The sequence below is a fragment of the Oculina patagonica genome, chromosome 9 (genome assembly GCF_052425735.1).
Source record: "Oculina patagonica isolate OP01 chromosome 9, crgOcupat, whole genome shotgun sequence".
NCBI classification, from domain to species: Eukaryota; Metazoa; Cnidaria; class Anthozoa; order Scleractinia; family Oculinidae; genus Oculina; species Oculina patagonica.
Window position 1 is genome coordinate 281,644 of NC_135766.1, and position 15,476 is coordinate 297,119.

General features: G+C 37.7%; 2 protein-coding genes across 3 annotated transcripts; one reads left to right on the forward strand and one right to left on the reverse strand.

The window, feature by feature from the left end:
- Positions 1-607: 607 nt before the first annotated feature.
- LOC144665405 (uncharacterized) lies at positions 608-10,387 on the reverse strand. 2 transcript variants are annotated; one of them, XM_078526662.1, is made up of 4 exons: positions 10,320-10,387; positions 9,014-9,316; positions 1,358-1,651; positions 608-667 (listed from the first exon to the last, which is right to left on the reverse strand). In XM_078526662.1, the coding sequence occupies exons 2-4, from the start codon at positions 9,134-9,136 to the stop codon at positions 650-652; spliced, it is 435 nt and encodes a 144-aa protein (XP_078382788.1). In that variant the 5' UTR covers positions 9,137-9,316; positions 10,320-10,387; the 3' UTR covers positions 608-649. The 2 variants fall into 2 exon arrangements, with proteins under 2 accessions (XP_078382788.1, XP_078382787.1); XM_078526661.1 differs by having other exon boundaries at positions 8,990-9,316.
- A 350-nt stretch (positions 10,388-10,737) lies between these two features.
- Positions 10,738-15,246, forward strand: LOC144665404 (uncharacterized). The gene is made up of 3 exons (XM_078526660.1): positions 10,738-10,924; positions 14,702-14,759; positions 14,991-15,246. The coding sequence occupies exons 1-3, from the start codon at positions 10,738-10,740 to the stop codon at positions 15,244-15,246; spliced, it is 501 nt and encodes a 166-aa protein (XP_078382786.1).
- Positions 15,247-15,476: the final 230 nt, after the last annotated feature.

Consider the following 15,476-nt stretch of genomic DNA (forward strand, 5'->3'; position numbering starts at 1 on the left):
CAAACAAAAACAAATCGCAAGAAAATTTAAAAGTGGGTTAACGGTTAGGTTTAAAAAACTATTATAAATTATTATACATTTATAAAATATTTGTATTTTTAAACATTCTTGAATGCTCGGTCCCACATGCACTAGCACCTGTTCTTAATCAGTTGTTGATGGTAAGAAATGTAACAAAGTAAAACTGTTTTCCAGTTTACAATACGTTATTTATGATCTTGCCAAATTACGCCTTATAAGGCTCGAGGCTGCTAACATAAATGACACAAGACTCATTCAACATCTCATCTTACCTTTTATTGAGCGGTGAAAAAAAAAATCATAAATAAAACGTTTTAAGAACTAGATTAAAGAATTCTAGTAGAGATCCATTGATACAAACTATACAGCCAAAATGCAAGCAGCTAATAATTTAGTCTCAGAACCCGGTTATGCCCTAAGGCATTGTGGTATTTCAAGTTGTAAAGTGTTGTTGCGTTCAATACCTTTGGTATTGCACGTTGCGATAACGCGTTGTGTGTTGTAGACATGATTTCGTGCAACATGTTACCACAACTTGCAAAACGGGAGTGTGACGAGTCACATGATATTTTTTTCTGTATTTTCTGTGTATACCAGACTGTCACCAAGCGTGTATATACACCTCAAACTAAATGGCCACGGGATCCTATGAAAGTCAAAAATAAGAAAAACATAAGTTTACTTTAGTTATATTTTACTTAAACATTTACAAAAAAAGAAACGCTAGAGGATAGATAAAGCTATTGAGCGAGAAGTGATAGTAGACAATTAGTACATGATTTTTTTTTCTAAATAAAGTTTTGTTTTTGTATCGCTACCAAACAGCTATGAGATAGAAACCATAAAGGAAATAAACTCAGTGTATCTAAAATATGAAAGAAAAAATCTCTTAAGCAAAGTTTCATTACGAGCGACTTTACAAGCTCGGAGACCCAGGGACAGTTAGTGTGGGTGAGGGAAACGCGAAACTGCGGGGAAAACGTTTGGCATAGAAAAGTTGGAGCAATTGAATGATGCCCCTGAGGAAAGGGTTTAACCAGGCCAGTTTTAACCAGCTCTTTGGATGCTGCCTCCTGATTGGGCAATGATGATGTGCGACGGGTAATGATGATGTGACGTCATCATCCCACGTGACGTAAACCAGAAGATAAATGTACGGGGGCTTTTAAAGCCCTTCCCCTCGCGCAGTCCCAGAAGGTCCAAAAAAGCCCGATCTGAATAGGGTTAAGAGAGTCTACTAATAACTCCCTACCCCACTTTGTTAACAGTGGGGGTTCGGATTTTCATGTCAGTCCGAGGGTCAATGACGTAAGCATACCAGTCATATTACATGTACGTGTTCGTTTGTCAGCCTCATGTGTCTAGAGGACTGAGGAATCTCGACCTGCTGAGGTTGGTAGACTGTGGCGAACACGTTGCCAGATGCAGCAACTTCAGCCAGGTGAGATTGAGTACCAACTCCCTCTGAAACGGGTATTACGACCAATTGAGGTTGACCTGCCTGTGCACCTGGTAAGATAGTTTGCATTGCAACCATGCCACCACCTGCTTGCATTGGAACGGCCACAGGGACACCAACAGGGAATGGAGTCATGGCATAACCAGGATTGGCAGTATACATCATTTGTCCCTGAGGAGAAAAAAAAATGTTTGTGCATTGATCGATATCGCCTCGAGAAATTTGTGCGCAATAATTTTATTAACAATCATAATAGACTGTTAAGATTTTTTTCCACAAGAAGAAGGCCTGTCAACAAACATGTTGATGTTTGACATGCATTACATCTAACAGAGAAAGAAACAAAAAAAGAACAAAACACAATAAACAAATAACCAAATCAATCAATCAATCAATCAATCAATCAAGCAATCCATCCATCCATCAATCAATCAAACAATCAAAAGAATAAAAATGTTTTGATTCTTAATAAGGTCCGGGTCGCACTTGGGACAAAACCGGGACAATTTTATTTAGATAACCAAAAAAAAAAAACTGTCAGATTCCTGTCATCAGTTGACCACGCCAAGTGCGACCTACTTGTCCCTACGCGGACAAAAACTTGTCCACGGAGACAAATCTTTAACCCTATTCAGACCGGGGGGGGGGGGGGGGGGCTTTTGAGGCCCGCGCTGACTTTGAACTTCTATAACTTTTTTAAGATTTAACCAAACGCTGCCAAACTTTCTGAGTTTTCCTAAAATTTATCTGGCAACAAATTGGTAGGCTTGGATGATGTGTCAGGAACTTGACATCACCATGGCAACGGCATGTTGACAGGCAAGTTTTCCCAAATTTTTTAATTTTGCGTGTTTCTGTTAATAAAAATCAACTTAAATGGCATTATTTTTACATTTTTGGACTGGGTCGAGGCATGCGGAGGCTGTAGACGTGTTTCAAACTGCTCCGCGTAACTTCGTCAATTAATGATGTTTTTAGGCCTTAAACTCTTATGAATCCCAAGCGAACTAGAGAAAGCAGTAATTCGAGCGCGTCTGGTGCATCGCCCGTGGAAAAACGAGCAAGAGAGTTTAACTCGGGTACCTCGCCCGAGCGATCTACTGAGGTCTTCGAAATGTCGGCGGACGCCTTGGAGACGAAATTAGATCTTATCTTAAAAAGATTAGAGATCATGGACAATAAACTTGAGGAGATAAACACTAAGGTGTCCAACCTGGAGACCAAATTCAACTCATTAGAAGGCAGAGTGGAAAAATTAGAAGATGCTCATTCGACCACGAGGACGGCCGTACAAGAGTTACAAAATGGCCTCCAGGAATTCAATACGCAAGTCAACGAAGCGACAGCGGCCCGAGAAAAGGCGAGCGAGTTCTGTGAGAACAGGTACAAAGAATTGGAAAACAAACTGTTGTATGCTGAAGTGTATCAAAGGCGAGAAAATTTGCGTTTCTACGGCATTAGCGAGGAAGAAGAAGGCGGAGACTGTCGCATGGTGCTTAATTCTTTCCTGGAACAGCAATGTGGTGTCCAAACAATGGGTATCGAATTTCAAAGGGTCCACAGGATCGGAAAGCCTCATGATGATGGAAGCCCTAGAGCAATAATCGCTCGGTTTCTTAGATATAGCGACAGAGAAGCAGTTTTCTCAAAAGGAAAGTCGTTGAAAGATTCCGGGTATAGGATCGCTGCAGACCTGCCAAAAGAAATAGTTAACCGAAGGAAGCTCCAGTCGAAGAAGCTGGTCGATGCAAGAAAAGCGGGTAAGATCGCGTATTTCAGCCGCGCTGAACCTGATAAATTGTATATCGATGGACACTTAAACCCACTTTAATTATTGACGTTTACTTTTTTGTTTGGATTGTTTGATGCCTATATTTAGGCACAGCTTGAACTTATATTGAACGCGAATTTGTAACTAGATAAGCTTGCCTCAGTCGTAAATGGCCTTGCTTTCTCCTTATTATGATTTAATAGACGAAGTTATGGGGAACAAATAACCGTTGTAATCATCATTTCCCCTCTCCGCTTAGTTTACGTATTTAGTTTGTGTTTATTTTTATGTTGTTTTTTGTTTCAATCAATTTCCTCGAGTCGTTCTACGGTGGCACAACAGTGTTTCTGGTCACCTTTTATGTTCTGTCGTTTTCGTTATTCGTTAGTGTCTTGTAGGGTGTTAATTGCAAATGCAATAAGGGAGAGTGTTAATTTTTTTTTTCCGCAAACAAACGCCTGCTTTACGCAATATTTTTCTTCACAACTTTTGTATGGAAATGAATTCAGGTAACGCTTTTTGTTATTCCATTGACAGCTGCATTGGTGGCCTTTTACAAATTCTAAAAGTTGTGGTAAAATCATGACAGCAAGCAACTTTGCATTTAAACTATTATCCTTAAATGCTCGTGGGATTCGTTCTTTTGAAAAACGGAAAGCAGTATTTGGATGGGTAATGAGACAACAAGTCGACATTTGCTTTATTCAGGAAACCTATAGTACTAAGGAAGTTGAAAATGTTTGGAAAAAGCAGTGGAAGGGTGAGATGTATTTCTCGCATGGTTCTGTACATAGCAGAGGCGTGCTTGTTTTAATTAAAAATAATTTGGAATTCCAAATCAAGTCCATGCGGCAGGACAAAGAGGGTCGTTTTATTTTTCTCGAGGCGCTGGTGCAAGATCAAAAGTTTTTATTAGTAAACATCTATGCTCCAAACAAAACGAGTGAGCAAACTCACTTTTTCGACAAAATCAAGGAGGAATTGGATAACATTGATATAGATGACGACTGTAGAATAATCATTGGGGGAGATTTTAATGTTATTTTAGACCCCAACCTTGATGGTTGTGGGGGCAAACCAAAATTAAAGGAATCAGCTAAGCAGATTGAGAATATTTGCTTACTGTACGATCTAGTAGACATTTGGCGACTTAAGAACCCAGGAATAAGACGTTTTACTTGGACACAGAAAACTCCTGTGATCCAAAGGAGGCTTGATTTTTGGTTAACCGATAATGCCTTGCAGGAGGAGATCGATCAGGTGAGCATTATTCCTTCCATAAAGTCTGATCACTCCGCCATTCTGTTGTCAGTTAATGGAATAGAAGAAAAATCACACGGTCCTTCCTTCTGGAAGTTCAATGCAAGTTTATTAGATGACAATGACTATGTAGCTCTAATAAACGATAGATACCAGGTTTGGGTTGACGAATTTAGGGATATACAAGATCCCAGATTGCTTTGGGATCTCATTAAATTCAAAATTAGACAGGAGACAATTTCATACAGTAAACGCAAAGCGAGGGAAAGGAAGGCGAAATTGACATCTCTAGAGGAAAAATTGACAATCCTTCAAGAGCTTTGTGACCAGGATCCATCTACGGATAATCTGAATAGGCTAGAGATTTTGAAAACCGAGTATGACCTTCAATATGAATACATTGCACAAGGCGCTATAATCCGTTCAAGGGCAAGATGGTACGAGCAAGGAGAGAAAAGCAACAAGTATTTTTTGAACTTGGAGAGCTCTAGGGGTAAAAAGAGCACAATCCGAAAGATTCTTAAGGAGGATCAATCTCTGACAACGAATCCCAAAGAAATAATGGCCGAACTTAGAAGTTTCTACTCAAATCTTTACCAAGTGAACTCTACTGGAGAAAGTGAAGCCTCATTAGACGCATTTCTTAACAGCGTATCCTTACCCACACTGTCTGAAATACAGAAAGAGAAGTGTGAGGTAGAATTGACTATCGGTGAATGTTTCAACATCTTGAATGGTTTTCAAAAGAACAAAACACCTGGTAACGACGGCCTTACAACGGAATTTTACTTAGCCTTTTGGCCCATTCTTGGAAAACATTTGGTAGCTTGTCTCAATTATGCACATAATCACGGAGAGTTATCTAACTCTCAGAAACAAGCGGTGATCACTTTATTAGAAAAGAAAGGAAAAGATAAAAGGCTGATCAAAAATTGGAGACCGATTTCCTTAATTAATGTGGACACCAAAATAGCCTCCAAAGCGCTAGCTAAACGATTAGAGAATATACTTCCTGACTTGATTCATTACAACCAAAACGCTTATGTGAAAGGAAGATCAATATTTGACGCCGTCAGGACCATTGATGATGTATTAGAATATACAAAATGTAGTGATCAGTCGGGTATCCTTGTAACAATTGATTTTGAGAAAGCGTTCGATTCTTTGGACCATAGATTCTTATTGAAGGTCCTTCGCACATTCAATTTCGGACCATCTTTTATTCAGTGGATTCGCACCTTTTACTCAAACGTGTCTAGTTGCGTAATAAATAATGGATTTGCGACAAGTTACTTTAATGTTGACCGTGGTGTGAGACAAGGGGATCCGTTATCCCCTCTCTTGTTCATTCTTAGTTTAGAAGTTCTAGCTTGCAGTATTCGACAAAATGACAAGATTCAAGGGATCAAAATTGAGGATGAAGTTGTGAAAATCTCTCTTTTCGCGGATGACATGACATGTTTTTTGAGGAATAAGTCTTCGTATGAGAACCTGATTGTTAATTTAGATCTGTTTTCGAGATTCTCAGGTTTAAAATTAAATGAGGAAAAAACAGAATTTTTTTGCTTAGGGGTCCAAAATTTGTCTAAATCACCTTCCTATGAATTTAAACGCTCAATTAAGATTTTAGGCGTACACTTTGATTATGATCAACCTTCTAGGAAAAAGGATAATTTCGAGGCAATTATAAAGTCTATTAAAAAAACATTAGGCATGTGGAAATGGAGGGGACTCACACTTATAGGAAAGATACAAATCGTTAAATCTTTTGCTATTCCGAAATTTATGTCGAAAGCGTCGCTTATTCATGTGTCTAAAGATCTCATACAGGCAGTCAATAAAGAACTTTACAGCTTTATTTGGAAAGGAAAGGATAAGGTTAAACGGTTAGCTTTGATTAATTGCATTGAAAATGGAGGGCTTAAGATGCTGGATATAGAATCTATGGTTCTAGCGCAAAGAATAATGTGCGTGAAGAAGTATATTGAGGACTATGTTAGTCCCTGGAAGATCTTCTTAAACCACTATTTGAAAAAACTAGGCGGAAAGTTCATTTTGCAGTGTCATTTTGATTGCCAAAAATTGCCCATATTTTTACCCGAGTTTTACAAAGATTGTCTTGCTGCGTGGTCAACTCTTTCAAGTAAAGAAGTGGTTTCGTACGGGGATGTTATGAACCAATACTTGTGGAATAATAAAAACATTCTATGTGAAGGTAAATCTTTATATCATGCCTTTTTCCGCATAAACTGTGGGATAAGCAAAATCGGAGATTTAGTCTCTAAAGACAATACGTTTCTGGAAAGTGATAAAGTTCTCAGGTCAAAACTATCACCTAGTCAATTTTTCCTTTTAATGGGAGTAGTCAGTGCCATTCCAAAGGAATGGCGCTCCATTATCAAGGGTGAGAGTATATACCGTGAACCATACTCCTGCCCTGCAAATTCTTTTGAAGTGCCAATAAAGGGGGAAATGTTGGATATTTCTAACATTCCCTCCAAAATAGTTTATGAAGAGTTTCTTTCTCGTAAAGTAATTCCTCCTACTGCCCAAAAGAAATTTAAAAATGACTATCCAAATCTCTCCGTCGATTGGAAGAAAATCTATTCTCTAGCGTTTAGTGTTACTTTGGATACAAAGTTAAGAGCTTTTCAGTACAAATTACTAAACCATATTGTGTATACAAATGACAGACTTTATAAATTTAAGATTGTAGACTCGCCATTATGTGCTTTCTGTTACTCTGAAGATGAATCCCTCGAGCATTTATTGTTTCTTTGTAAAGCAAGCGAGGTATTCTGGAAAGAGGTATTGTCGTGGTTGGCCATCCATAAGAATGAAGTTTTAAATTTTTCTCTCACCGATGTTTTGTTTGGTAAGTTTGATATCGATACAGACTCTATGGTAGTTAACCATATTCTTCTTCTTGGAAAATATTTTATTTATAGGTGTAAGCTTGATAAGATTAAACCCTCTTTACCAGTTTTTAAGGCTAAATTAAGAGCTACTCTTAAATTAGAATTTTACATTGCCAGGAAAAAAGGTACACTTGCTCAACATTACAGAAAATGGAATATCTTTATTCCTGTATTAAGTTAGACTATTTCCTTTTTCCACTCTACCTTTTAAAAAACTCCACCGAAAATATTTTAGGTCACTCTATTTTTTCGAAACCTGCTTTTTGACCTTTTGTTTAGAAAGCTGGTGTTTGCTTTGCATGTCTCTTTTTTCTTCTGCTCTCCATAGCATAATATACCTTGTTTATTTTTTAACGTGCTTTGTTTGTAGTAAGTAATGTTAAGCTTGTAATAATTTATTGTTGTAGTGTAAGTAAGTATTGTATTAGTGTAAGTAAGTAGCGTTAGGACTGTAAGTAATGTTTAAATTGTAAGTAGTGTTTCTTTTTTCTTTGTAATTTTGTACTGTATGTTTGTATGGCAAGAAATTAAAAATATTATAAAAAAAAAAAAAAAAAAAAAAAAAAATTATTTTTACATTTTTACGGATTTTACGGATTTTATTCATTTTGAGTACTTTGCAATGATTTTGGGTGGTTTTCTGGCATTTTGGAAAAAAATTGAAATCCAAGATGGCGGATCCAACATGGCGGCTGTTTTGACATCATGATGTAATTGTCACGTGATGTGACATCACCATCCCACGTGACGTATACCAAAAGAAAGAGTTTCGGACGTAAAATACATCCTATAAGTTTCATGGTGATTGCTTAAATATTCTGGAAGTTACATAGGGGGGGCTTCCGAAGCCCCCCCCCCCCCGGTCTGAGAAGGTCCAAAAAAAGCCCGGTCTGAATAGGGTTAAAGGAGCCGTCGTCCTGCCTCAACGCAGGACTTTTTACGAACAACAAACAAAAATTGTTTTTCTTGTGACAAAAGTGTCAATCAGTTCAGTGATTCTTAAAAAATTGTTCGCTTCACATTTTATTGTCTAGTCATGAATACGAATTCAAGCGGTTTTCGACCGAATATCTCCGTTATTTGGGAAAAGAGCCCTCGCCAAGATTATCCAAATGAAAGGAAAGATCGGTAAAGGACAGACCAACTATTCTGTAGCCGCAGTCCGAATCATGATGTACAGCAATTTGCACATAACTTCCCGCTAACGGCTGCGCGCTTTCTTTTATAAGCTTCGACATCGTTAAGAACACTCGCATTAAAAAGGTAAGACAAAAATTTGCGTTGATTTGATTCAATGCGACCCGTTCTCCTCTCACTTTTGAATGCTATTTTTGCTGCGAAATTTACACAGTAAAGTGACGGGTAATTTTGTCTCTCCAAGTGCGACCCTAAATACAACAATTCAAATTGTCTCGGACAAGTTCCAAGACAAACATTTTCCTCAACATCTTGCAACATTTCAAATATTTGTCTCAAGTGCGACCCGGGCCTAATAATCACCATCGGCCATTTGATAGATAAACTACATTTAAGGATCAGCATTAGTGTGTGACCATTCACGTTGATCGCTCTCGTGGCGCTCACCTGTTGTGGAGGAGTGCCATTGCAACATGTGCAAGGTTTCATCAGACAAAGACACACGGCCGCCCAGATTCCAGAAGCAAACTCGACAATGCCAAGAATCAAAATTGCTGCACAGAGGGCCATTTGTGTGTCGTATCTGTGCTCTCTGCCACTGTAGTAATAATAGTCTGTAGGACCTTCCTGGGATAAATTATCGTGTTCGTAGTACCCGTTTTAATATCCAGCAATTCCCATGCTATAGACGATGATGATTATTCCACCAAACACAGCCGAGGTGATGGAGAAGCCCATGAATACACCAGCCTTAACGAAAAGAGAAAACGAGAAAAATTGCTCTAATGTTCACCAACTTATTAAAAACTCATTAAGAAAATACAAAGAGAAAATAATGTTTAACGGGTTTATATGCATCTGATAAAAACACGGCTAAATTTTATGTCCACTTTTCTTTGCCAAAGTAACCCAAAATCTAAATAGCAGTGCAAGAATGTAAAAAAAAAAGCATCAGGGGTTTCTGAATCCGTTCAATAAACTTGCAGTTCATACTTTATCAAGTTTACATAAGCATCATGACATAGCCACGATAAAGCTTGTGGTTGTGTGATCTACTTTTCACTGCGCATTTTTTTATTATTATAACAAGCTATAACCTCGGAAAAACCAGAAACGCAAAAATACAAAAATAAAAAGGTGAGAAGTCGAATGCCTTGGGCGTTTAATGTTAGTTGAATTATTTGCAAATCTTATAGGATTCTTGTGGAAACAATTCTCTGTGATCAAAACTAATTGATACGATACGTAGATTGCATTATGAGTTCCCTAAATGGCTATTCAGAACAGCTATAATTATCATAATTACATAATAATATCCTTTTTTGTCTCAATTTAGAAACAGGTTCATCCAAAACATCATAAAATACAAATTATTTATTTCCAATACCAAAATGAATCAATATCTCAATATTTTCAAACTGATTTTTTAAATTATTATTATTATTTTACTTTTTTTTTATTTTTAATTGTTTTTGATTTAATTTTATTTTATTTTTTCATTTCTTTTATTGTGTGTGTAAAAATAATAACTTTGCAGCAGTTTTGATTTTATAATTTTGTACAAACTATTCTGTTACTGGTCAGGCCATGGATGATAACCTAGTTTGTGTGTTTATGTAAGTGAAAAAGTGAGTATTGATTTGTAGATATCTTACCGAAACCATGCAGTCGAATCCGATAACCACAAAACAGAACCAAAAATTACAGAATGTGCTTTTGGGCTAAGAATATTTTGAAATTAATATCAACTTACAAATGCATTTCGGGACGTTGTTCGTTCCTTGCGAGTTCCAGGGATACCCAGTCCTCCAGCGACGCACATCTGAAAAAAAAAATAACAAAACCATTATATTAAAGTGCCCCTGAGACGAAAATCGAGGTACTTATTTCGAGCATTTTTACTCACAGAATATTTCATTATGTTTAGTAGTAGCTACATTTGCAAAAAAAAATAAACATCAAACCTTCTTTCCTCATAATTTTCGGCTTTAAAAGTCGCCAAAAATGCGTCCGCCATTACAAAATTTCGTTCCAGATGAGCATGCAATTTCCCAGCGGAATCTTTGGTGATGACGTCAAAGGCTCCACGTTCGTTTGCAATCGGTCGCTATTTTGTTGGTTTGTATCGCTCTTGTTGTGTATTTCGTAGTATTGTTGGGACGTTTTGTGAAATGGCTAGTGTCTCCACAGACAACTTATCGGATCATTCTTCTGAAAGTATTGAGGAACAGTCCTCTGAAGCCTCCGAGGGCAGCTTTCATTCAACGAATGAAGAGTTTTTGCCGTACGATGAAAGCTTGGAGCCTGTTGCAAATGAGCAAGAGGCAGCAGCTTATGTCGAGCAAGTTGCCCAACCTCGTCCCCAGGGCCTTCTCGGTAAATGGCAGTCGTTACGAGATGACCCTGGCCAAGGCTGATATAACGGCATCGCAGAGTGGTCTATTCTAACCTCAATCCTGATTGGTTCATGTAATCCAAAACAAATATGGCGGACAAAAGTGGGTCTTAATGGGGTCGATTTTTCTTGGAATTTAAGCAATTTACAGCTGGAAAGGTAAGTCTTTTCCAATATATTTATAATTCTCAAGATTCAAATAATTCGGTAGAAGTAGAAGCGTTAAATTCACTTCATTGCGAACTTTTCGCTTTGCTGTTTTGACTGTTTTATAACTTAATATTCCTGCCGAAAGTAGAACCTAGTACTGTCGGAAAGTAACATTCAAGATGCAAGAGTCATTTCGACACCGGGCTGCAGCTATGTACGAGATGCAAATCTAAAACGTAAAGGAATTTCTGCCCGTCGTAGACATAGTTGGACCTAAAGTGCTCGTGTTCTTTTTCGGAGGAAATTCGATTTCAATTTGTCGCGTTCGAACACATATCATCACCCATTCACTGTCTGCATTCTTCCGAATATGATATTGGTGCTTTCTAAGGGTCTGTTCTCATTATGAATTTATTTATACCACTCCTTTTTTGTAGGTCCTTATACAAGTGGTGGACTTGTTTTAAATCATGCTCAAGTAGTGCTGGAGAAAATAGGTGACCAAAGGAGATAAATTAAGCGTGTTAATAAGAGATCTATTAAAATATTAATTAATTAATTAATGTGATGGATAAAAAAACTTTGGTCAATTTAATTTCTTTAAAAAATTAAAGTTGTATCGTGTACTGTTCTCAGAATATGTTGTCTCAGACTTGCTTGCTTTCCCTTTTACAGTTACCTCATGATCAGTAAAGGCTGATTGCAAACATGACAGAGTATATTGAAATTTAAAAACAATTTGTAACAAAATATTTCTGATGAAACTTAAGGTATTTGAAAATGTGATCAAACACTTAAATGAGACTAAAAAAGAGAACAATCAGGAAAATAAAACTACAAAATATGTTCTTTGTGAGGTCATTTACCTATCTCACTGTCATAGTTTTGATTTGTCTTAAGGTTCCCTAAATGGATATTTTATAAGGAAAACCTTATCAGTGTACTGTTTTAACGTGGCTCATTGCACATCAAAACCTGAAAGCATTGTACTGTGGAAATGTTTGGGAAGTCATGTGTCACTTGGATGATGAAGCCCAGCCCTGTTTGCCCCAGCAGGGGTACTTAGGGTTTCAAGTGACGGGGATGATAGGAGGATTTTTTTGGGTAGGAAAATTTGTAAGTATTTTTTTTAATAAAAATAAGGGATTTTTTGGGTATTAAATACGAACTAAAGATGTGTGGTAGTGCTTTGGCTGCATAGTTCTGCAAATAAAGTACAAACTAAAGTATTTTTCTGTTGATTTTTGGGGGTTAATTTTTGGTCCAGGGATTTTTTTGGGCTTCTGTGGGAAGCCCTAGGGATTTTTTTGGGTCTTGATTTTTGCGCTCATTCGATCATCCCCGTCACTTGAAATCCTGAGTACCCCCTGGGCTGTTTGCAGCCTTTAAAGCCTATGCTAGATAAGATGCAAAACATTTCTTCCTTTCACAAGATTTGCTATTTTCCAAAAACTTTGCTGTGGCAGTGCATTGCTTTAACAGTTCATGCTTTTTTTAATTTCAAGTATTATTTTCTAATCTTTTTCATGCCAGCAATAGCTACTTAAGGCCAAAATGGCTCTGATTTCTTTACCCTATCCCAGACAAAATTGGTTAAAACCCCTCCTCCACATACAGCAATACGCGCCTATGTAGAGCTTCAAATTAGATATTATGTACCACCTTCACTCTCTTGTGATAAAACAGGCAGCATTTTTTTGAAACTAACAGAACATGACCATCATAAAATTAATATTTACAAGGCTGAAAAGTGATTAAAGTCCACAGATGCCAAATGATCCAACAATGGCATTCAGAACTAACAAGTCTATTCTTATGTTTTAGAGCTCTTTTCATGGGGATAAACAGTGTCTGTGTGGACAGTCTCACAAATTTTAAAGATGACTGTTTTGAGTCAAAACAATTTTTTTGCTCCTGTTTAAAGAGTGTAGCTGGGGGTTGAGGCATGGGGCGCCCTTGACATCCCTCTGTGAGACAATTTAAGAAGCGAGCGTAAATTGTTTTTAGGTATTTTAAAACAGGAATTTTCTATGCCATTTTGGAATTTATGACATCAATGTATTGCCCATTTGTTTCACGCAAAGAATGCATGCTTCCTAACAATACAGTGGAAACACACTGATGTCATAAAGTCCAAAATGGCAACATGTGGGAAATGTAAAAGTGATCATCTTTTAGCATTTTGTATTCTGATAAAATGTTAAATCATCCTTCTCCTGTAAAATTTGTGATTTAGACATCATTTCAAGCAACACAACATTAACTAGCCTGCCATATGTGGTCGCAGGTGTAATCCCAAGTTCTACACCCTGTTTAAGTCTATTATGTACATAACTATGTGCATAACATCTTTGAAATAAAAGTGTCAATATTTTAAACTGCTGTGGTAAAAAAGTTAAAACTAATTCCAGAAGATTTCAGTTATGTGGGTTCACCTGTTTTGATGTACAAAATAGCCACTCAAGTGGATGTAAATATCTCAAAATTTCAGTTAGAACTTCACCTCATGTAAAAGTTTGTAAAACAAAGTGAAATTGGCCTCAACTAAGGTAAGCTTCAAACATGTATAAATTTGAGTTTAAGCTTTCAGGGGGAGCGATTGCAGAATACCCGGTCACTTCATTTACATGTGTCCGAATGCTTTAAAGAATGAGGCATAACACAACAGGCACTTTGTTATTCAAAGAGATGCAAAAGAGTGGCCGGGTATATGGCCATAATATGGATATGGATATTTCATAATTTCAGTTACAACTTCACCTTATGTAAAAGTTTGTAGAACAGAGTGAACTTGGTCATATAAAAGCGAAAATGTATGAGTTTAGTTACAGCTTTTAGGGTCAAGGTTATGTGTATCACTGTAATAAGTTAGAATGAATTATAAAGCAGAAAAATTTGCCACCGAAATCGATTGATATGTTGATCATACATTTGTAGGGTATTAAGCACACATTTTGCCTCTTTACCTATAAGCAGCTAAGTTTTATTTTCTCTTGCACTCAATCAAAATACAGAAAGTAAATATATTAAGACTTAAATAACAGTACATAGACTACATAAACTTACAGACTGTGTAACATTTAATTTTTTTACTTTCCGTACCTTCCCGATTCTCATACCTCACGGTCTACATTCGAACACCTGGCGAAAATAACAGGGTTTTCAAAACAAGCGGGCAGCCGCCGGAGTTCCACCAGCTACTTGATTTTTGTCACCAGTTTAATGGTCGTAGCAATCAGCTTGTAAGAAACAAGCTTGGCTTGTCACAGTCGCCTACTCTTCCAGTTGCTGACGCCTACTTCAACATTTTGAAATCCCTGAAATAATATCTATGCTTTACGAAGTAATCACTGCCTCCTGCATGAAGTTTACGCCCTCAAACGCCGTCGAAGAGTCAATTCGAATTCAAACTGTACCGCCATTTTGTTTTGGCTTCTCTGAAAAGTCACGTGACAAAAATCTCCAAGATTTTTGGAGATTTTGTACCACGTGACCCAGCCTTTGCCAGGGTCTTCTCTCGACGAGCCGCCATTTTGAAAACTCGTCGCCGAGAAGGCCCTGGGGACGAGGTTGGCAAGTTGCCCTGGAAGAAGAGGAGGAAGAAATTCTCTGGGGCAGGTTTTCCGGAGAAGAGGAGGTGGAAAACTGGTTTGTATAAGGATATTTTATATTTGTGTCATTTTTGGACGGAAATCTTGCTCATTGGCCGTTTATTTATGCGAAAAATGTACTCCTGTACAAATTTGTACTGTATCCTTGCAATTGTTTTTGTGCTGACCTGAAATCGTACGTTCCTTACGGCTGGGCTGTAAATATTCAGCAGATATAAATGTGTCTTTGTAGAACCATCAATCTAAGTTTTTCCTGTCTTTGTTTCAGGTGCAAATGTTCGAACTGTTCCCTAGAGTTTGTGGTCAAACACGAAGAATGCAGATGTTGCACGGAAGTCAACAGATGTGTTGAACGAATGGAGGAGCAAGAAAGAGAAGGCGAATGCATAACTTCGCATCCCGGATTCTCAGATGTGTGTCTTAATCGCTGGGTGCTACACACTGCGGGCATAGGCCTAAAAACAAAGGCAAAGAAGTCCTACACCACCATGTTGTCTCAGGGCGACACGGCCGAGAACGAGTAAGTTCTAATGATAAACTTAAGATGTCAGAGTTGTGCTTGCTTCCTTGCTGGATTAGTCTCAAAGAAATGCGAGAGGTTTGTTATCTGCAACATTCAAATTTCTTATCTGAAATTCACACTGATGCTGTTTTAGTGGAATCGCGATTTGCTCGAACCTTGTTATTTTCGAAAGAGTCGAGCCAAGTCGTTTCACACCTTTCTTGCTCGAACACTGTTATTGCCCTCGATTTC